The following is a 7746-nucleotide window of genomic DNA, read 5'->3' on the forward strand; positions in this document are numbered from 1 at the left end:
TTCATGCCAGCGCGAGCAGCCGGCCATCTGCTTTGGCATGGACACCGCCGTTAACACTGGACATCCTTTCAAGGAGAAGATACAGAGCTACACAAATTAGAAGTCCATTAGAAGTGCATGTGCCTGAGTCCAGGAAAGTCACTGCTAAGTGTTGGATCTCAGACACACTCAGGCGGAGCTGTGAGCAGCGTTTCTGACTGAGCTCAGGTTCTTCACACTGGGTAGGAACCAGGTTAGACCGATCACACTTATTAATATAAACATTGTGTGTGAAAGACAAGAACGTGTGTGTGTGTGTGTGTGTGTGTGTGTGTGTGTGTGTGTGTGTGTGTGTGTGTGTGCGTGTGTGTATGTCTTGTTTATAGCCGCTTGACTTCTCTCCCACTGGTGACTAAAACACAAGTCTTACACATAAAGAGTTATAAAAGTCCGCGCTGCAATTGTTAAAACTGATGCACTGAAAACATCAGCACTGCTGCCATCAGCATAAACAACAACAACACAACCACCAACAACAACACTGACAACAACAACAACACTGACAACAACAACAACAACAACAACAACACTGACAACAACACCACCAACACTGACAACACCACCAACACTGACAACAACAACACCAAGAAACACTGACAACAACAACACCGCCAACACTGACAACAACAACAACACTGACAACAACAATGACAACAACAATGACAACACCACCAACACTGACAACAGCACCACCACCAACACTGACAACAGCACCACCACCAACAATGACAACACCACCAACACTGACAACAGCACCACCACCAACAATGACAACACCACCAACACTGACAACAGCACCACCACCAACAATGACAACACCACCAACACTGACAACAGCACCACCACCAACAATGACAACACCACCAACACTGACAACAGCACCAACACCTACAATGACAACACCACCAACACTGACAACAGCACCACCACCAACAATGACAACACCACCAACACTGACAACAGCACCACCACCAACAATGACAACACCACCAACACTGACAACAGCACCACCACCAACAATGACAACACCACCAACACTGACAACAGCACCACCACCAACAATGACAACACCACCAACACTGACAACAGCACCACCACCAACAATGACAACACCACCAACACTGACAACAGCACCACCACCAACAATGACAACACCACCAACACTGACAACAGCACCACCACCAACAATGACAACACCACCAACACTGACAACAGCACCACCACTAACAATGACAACACCACCAACACTGACAACAGCACCACCACCAACAATGACAACACCACCAACACTGACAACAGCACTACCACCAACAATGACAGCAACACCACCAACTCTGACAACAGCACCACCACCAACACTGACAACAACAACACCACCAAAACTGACAAAACCAACAACAACACTGACAACACCACCAGCAACAATGACAACACCAAAACTACCATCAACACCGACAACAACACCGACAACAACAAAGACACGACTAAGAGCACGGACAACAGCAACAACCACAACAACGATAATAACACCAACACTACGAACAACAACACTGACAAACACAACAAACACAACACCAACATGTCATTGTGTCAGTGGTCATGAACAGACCAGAAGGATTAAGGATGTGTCCAGAGGTCAGAAATATTTCTCACTAAATGATGTGACAAAACTACAAGCGGGAGGAGACTTTAATTCTTTCTTTCTTTCTTTCTTTCTTTCTTTCTTTCTTTCTTTCTTTCTTTCTTTCTTTCTTTCTTTCTTTCTTTCTTTCTTTCTTTCTGCTCTGGAGTCACTGGGGTGTTGCAGCAGCTGTGAGCATCACCTCCATGTCTATTTGTCCTGACCTCTTTGTTAACCTGCTTTTCCCTCACACACACACACACACACACACACACACACACACACACACACACACAAACACACACACACACACACGGCTGTTCCTATGTCCTCAGGTCCACAGCCAGAGGAGACGAGGTATCCAGTGTCGCTTAATATTTTATTGTTTCCTTTGAAGAGGCCCACATGCTTCTTCAGAGCTCGACGTTTCTGCTTGGCCAGAGAAGCTTCAGGACTTCCCGCGCGTTTCCTGTAGCCGTATAGCGTTACGCCACTTCCCCTCCATCTGCACTGATGCTGCACTATCGCTTCTATCTCAGCCTCGTGATTGATCGTGAGCAGAAACCCCTCCTCCCTTTAACAGAAATACAGTAGTCGACTTCCACGGAGGTCTGTGGTTAGTGGGGACACGTTTGTCAAGTCCTTACTCCTGGGTTTACATTCCAGGGTTCGGGAGACGAGGTCGTGTGAGACGACGGAAGGCCTGTCTGTTCCCTGGAGCGCAGAATAGTCACATTAACACAACTATACATGTATAAAACACACATCAATCGAGTACATCGATTGCTTCGCCTCATAAACGTCCGAATACCGACGTAGAAACGGACGGCGTGTTTGGTGTGAGACGTTTTTAACGGTGTAAAAAAAGTCGTGTCTGTGAGTCTGATCGAAAGCGAGTCTGTCGTTCTTCCGGTGTGTTTTAGACGTGTGTTTTTCCCTCTGTCTTACACTGGATTTTAGTGTTGAAGAGAAATCTGAGCTGCTTTTTAGACGAACGAACGCTCGGAGCTTCTCAGAGAGCAGAAATGGGTTCGATATCAACGTTTACTCTGAAGATACAAACGTCTGTGTGGAGAAAAAATGTTTTCTATAAATCTATCACTTCTAGTATTGTAGAGAAAAACAGAAATAGTGATGAAACTCTACACGTTCTTAAAGTCCTGCGTGTCTACTTACATACGAGCTTCATATCAACACCACCGTGGAGCGAGACGTGAGGAAGACGTCCGGTCAATAATAAGGACACGATAAAACAGGAGGAAAATAAATAAATAAATAAATAAATAAATAAATAAATAAATAAATAATTGATGACAAAATGTTATACATTTAATGATTTCATTATTCAACATTTTTTTTTACTGTGTGTCATTATGTACTCAAAGTAGTTCTAAAACAGTTTTTATTTATTTATTTATTTATTTATTTATTTATTTATTTATTTATTTATTTAATAATTAATAATAATTTAGCAGGTTTAATTACTACTTATTCGTATATATTTATGAGTCACTTATTACACACTTATTTAGAATAACTGAGTCTATTTTGTCGTCCATCGAATCCACGGTCACTGAGCGTCAGGATTCAGTCACCCATGAAAATCTCACTGCTTCTCATTTACCTCTGATTTCTAACCGACTTCCTCAAACATCTCCACCTTTCTTATCAGTGAGCCTTCAGCAGCTCCTCGCCTGAGTTCCTCTGATAAACACTCAGAGCTTCTCAGGAAGCCATTTAAAGCTCGTAACTGCTTCATTCTGTCGTCAACGTGTGCTGAGGACGTGTGGGGCATCACGTGTGTGTGTGGGGCTTTTCTTTCTTTCTTTCTTTCTTTCTTTCTTTCTTTCTTTCTTTCTTTCTTTCTTTCTCTTACATATACTAACATTATAAAGAGTTTGTTTATTCCAGTATTTTTCCACAATAACACAAATGAAGGCAATAAATAAATAAATAAATAAATAAATAAATAAATAAATAAATAAATAAATAAATGAATGAATGAATGAATGAATGAATGAATGAATCAATGAATGAATGAATGGATGGAAAAATGGAAAAATGGAAAAATGGGGGAAGGGAATTAGAGTCCAATAAATTGAATCAAATTAAATAAGAGTTTTGTCATTCATATTTATTACATTGTTAACATAATGAATACTACAGCATGTTGTTGTTGTTGTTGTTGTTGTTGTTGTTGTTGTTGTTGTTGTTTATTATAAGACACAAAAACCTTACTGTTAAAGCTGCTGTGATTTTAACTCACCAGTGTTTCAGTCATAAAATGTCGTATCTTCACCTGCCAACATCCAGCCGTCTACCGACCTAACAGGCAGCCTGGAAACGTCGCCTCATTACATCCCATTATACAGACAAGAGGGATGAAATGAACAGCGTCGACTGGTCGAAAGAGAGAGAGAGAGAGAGAGAGAGAGAGAGAGAGAGAGAGAGAGAGAGAGAGAGAGAGAGACAGAGAGAGAGGAAGAGAGAGAGAGAGAGAAAGAGAAAGAGAAAGAGAATTAGACAGACAGACATTGAGTCCTGGTCTTTGTTTAGCAATCTGCGTATGTTTTATACATAGAATGATCATGATGCTGAATTCTGGATTCTGATTGGTCGGAAGTTAACAGCAGCTTTAGATCTCTTTATCATTTCTATAGTAACGGCTCATTCCCACGGACGTGTATGAACTGTCTCATCTTAATTAGCCTTTATTAATGAAGGAGTCTCTCGTGTTAGCGCTCTGTATCAGTCAGAGCTGTAAACTTTCTTTCCCCATCTTTTTTTCTCAGTAACACGACGTAATGTCTTATTAACATCGAGAGAGAGACGAGAGACGAGAGACGAGAGAGCTGGAGGATCGACTCTTTTATAGCTGATAGAAAGGCAGTCAGTGAGAAATAAAAATATCGGAGCCAAACTCATCACATTAGTTAGGGTTAGGGTTAGGGTTAGGGTTAGATTAGTTTCCTCTAACAGAACATTTGTATATTAGTGTGTATGACAAGCTCACTTCAGGACCTGGTGATATCTCAGCACCTAGAACATTCTCTATGTTCCTCTATGTTCCTCTATATTCCTCTGTGTTCCTCTATGTTCCTCTGTGTTCCTCTGTGTTCCTCTGTGTTCCTCTATGTTCCTCTATGTTCCTCTGTGTTCCTCTATGTTCCTCTATGTTCCTCTGTGTTCCTCTGTGTTCCTCTGTGTTCCTCTACGTTCCTCTATGTTCCTCTGTGTTCCTCTATGTTCCTCTGTGTTCCTTTATGTTCCTCTGTGGTCCTCTATGTTCCTCTGTGTTCCTCTGTGTTCCTCTGTGTTCTTCTGTGTTCCTCTGTGTTCCTCTATGTTCCTCTGTGTTCCTCTGTGTTCCTCTACGTTCCTCTACGTTCCTCTGTGTTCCTCTATGTTCCTCTGTGTTCCTCTATATTCCTCTGTGTTCCTCTATGTTCCTCTGTGTTCCTCTGTGTTCCTCTATGTTCCTCTGTGTTCCTCTGTGTTCCTCTGCTCCGAGAAGTTTGGCTAAAACGATCCATACTGCTGACTACATACTGTACGTTTTAGTTTCTCTAAACGATGGATTTAAAAAGCCAGAGGTTCCAACAGGAAGACGTTTTGGTGAACACCACACACTTCAACACCACATTCGATTCTAACAGCTCCAAAAAAGGAAGTAGGCTTTGTTTCACTTCTAGATGTTGCTGCAAAAGCTGTGAAGATGTAAAGATGCTTAAACCATCGTGAAGTGGCTTCAGAGCTGAAAGATTGTTGGGCCTGGAGATCACGATAGAAAGGAAGTACTAGAACACGATGAATAACAACCTCCACCTTCCTCCATCTTGCTCTCTCGAGATGAACTCTGGCTCACTTGTGTTAGGTTTCATTTGAAAAGAACATCCAGGCTGAGATGTGTGTGCTTTGTTCTTAGCACAATAACGAGTAGCTTCCTTCAGAGCTAGCTAACTTTGTTTTGGGTTAAACAGCTATATAGCTTTTAGGTTGTAGGTTAAATGCCTGGCTCGCCAGCTAGCATTCAGATTTACTTCAAACAGACTGCTTGTAATTTAACGATTTCTGAATTCTAGTCGTTTTGTAATCTCCACTTACGCAACTCCATCATGGGATCGTTGCTAGCCGTAACGCTAGTCATGTTACTATTCAGCTAATATCATCTACAGTCTTGGTGGCCTGTCGTGCCTTCATGCCTTCTTCTTCTTCTGGGAAACTAGCCGAATCTTGTTTAAGCTAACTGATAAAACGTATCATTAATTTGTCTTGTGCTAATTGCAATGCTAGCATGTTAGCCTCACACCTTCAGGGTCGGGGGTTCGATTCCCGTCTCCGCCTTGTGTGTGTGGAGTTTGCATGTTCTCCCCGTGCCTCGGGGGTTTCCTCCGGGTACTCCGGTTTCCTCTCCCGGTCCAAAGACATGCATGGTAGGTTGATCGGCATCTCTGGAAAATTGTCCGTAGTGTGTGAGTGTGTGTGTGAATGAGAGTGTGTGTGTGCCCTGTGATGGGTTGGCACTCCGTCCAGGGTGTATCCTGCCTCGATGCCCGATGACGCCTGAGATAGGCACAGGCTCCCCGTGACCAGAGAAGTTCAGATAAGCGGTAGAAGATGAATGAATGAATGAATGATCGCAATGCTAGCATGCTAGCACACAGACGAGACGTGTGATGTTTTTTCCCCTGATCGTTGCCTGGACATGTCTTTTTTTTTTGGCTAATCAATGGACACAATTTAAAGGTAATTACTGTGTCACAGAGTCAGAGACGCTATTGATTCACTAGTGTTTAGTCCGGTGGGACGACCAGCCCCTGTTCTGTCCTCGTACGAGTCGTCCGGGTGTCCTGTCCTCCCGCCGTTCTCCGACCGAGCCGATTCTGCTTCGTGGCTTTTCAGAGAAGTCCTCAGCCTTTCTGTTCTCTCTCTTTTTTTCTCCGCACCTTTCGGACGAATCCTATTAGAAGGAGCATAATGGCCTAGAGCGGGTTCTTCCTGTACAACACGCGTACGGATGATCCTATAATCCTGAAGTACTAAACCGACTTAGAGCAGGCTGTTGACATACAGTAAACATTAAGCATGACGTTAATGTGAATAATTCATTCCCTGTGGTAAATTATTCAAGGTGGAGCGAGTGCAGCCCAGGGCTTACGTTTAAATCTTTTGCTTTTATGCGTTCTCTAAAGTGATGCTACGTCCTATAATCGTCCTCTCATGTGTTCTCGCATTACGATCTGTTTAACAATTAATGATGCACCTTTAACCGTTTCCATTCTGTTCGGATGAAATACGTTCCTTCGAATCGACGTTATCGTAATCGCACGTGGAATATTCAACAAAAACGTCACACACGTGAAGACGCGTGACACGTGGGACATGACATGCTCTGAGGGGGTTAATGAGATGTAGTTTCTTTCTTTCAGAAGGTTGAGGAGGATGAGATTAGCACGCTAGACAATCCGGAACAAATCACTAAAACGTTCAAATCCTTCTTCTTCTCCTGAGTGTGTGTATAAACATACACAAGTGGAATAACGCATGTTAACCTCAACTTCATATTGTATCGTTGAGCAACGTCAACAACGTTTATAGTGTGAGAGAGCTGTGTGTGTGTGTGTGTGTGTGTGTGTGTGTGTGTGTGTGTGTGTGTGTGTGTGTGTGTGTGTGTGTGTGTGAGAGAGAGAGAGGGGTGTGTGTGTGTGTGTGTGTGTGTGTGTGTGTGTGAGAGAGAGAGTTGTGTGTGTGTGTGGTGTGTGTGTGTGTGAGAGACAGTTGTGTGTGTGTGTGGTTTGTGTGTGTTTGTGTAAAAAAAAACCTTTGACACTTTTTCATTGTAACTTTGAACAAATGTTTTAAACTCATGGTATCTTAAGTCTGTAACCCAGTGAGCAGCATTAATGTGTTCAGTGTTAGAGATTTAAGCTCTTATGTACATCGCTCTGGATAAGGGGTCTGCCACATGCTGTAAATGTATGTGTGTGTGTGTGTGTGTGTGTGTGTCTGTGTGATCTATCTGTGTGTGTGTGTGTGTGTGTGTGTGTGTGTGTGTGTGTGTGTGTGTGTGTGTGTGTGTGTGACTG

General features: G+C 42.9%; 1 protein-coding gene across 1 annotated transcript; it reads left to right on the forward strand.

The window, feature by feature from the left end:
• Positions 1-4793: 4793 nt before the first annotated feature.
• LOC125146197 (keratin-associated protein 16-1-like) lies at positions 4794-5183 on the forward strand. Its single transcript, XM_047822419.1, has one exon. It carries the CDS (start codon positions 4794-4796, stop codon positions 5181-5183), a length of 390 nt encoding a protein of 129 aa, XP_047678375.1.
• Positions 5184-7746: the final 2563 nt, after the last annotated feature.

This window comes from Tachysurus fulvidraco, chromosome 13 (assembly GCF_022655615.1).
Source record: "Tachysurus fulvidraco isolate hzauxx_2018 chromosome 13, HZAU_PFXX_2.0, whole genome shotgun sequence".
Classification (NCBI taxonomy): Eukaryota; Metazoa; Chordata; class Actinopteri; order Siluriformes; family Bagridae; genus Tachysurus; species Tachysurus fulvidraco.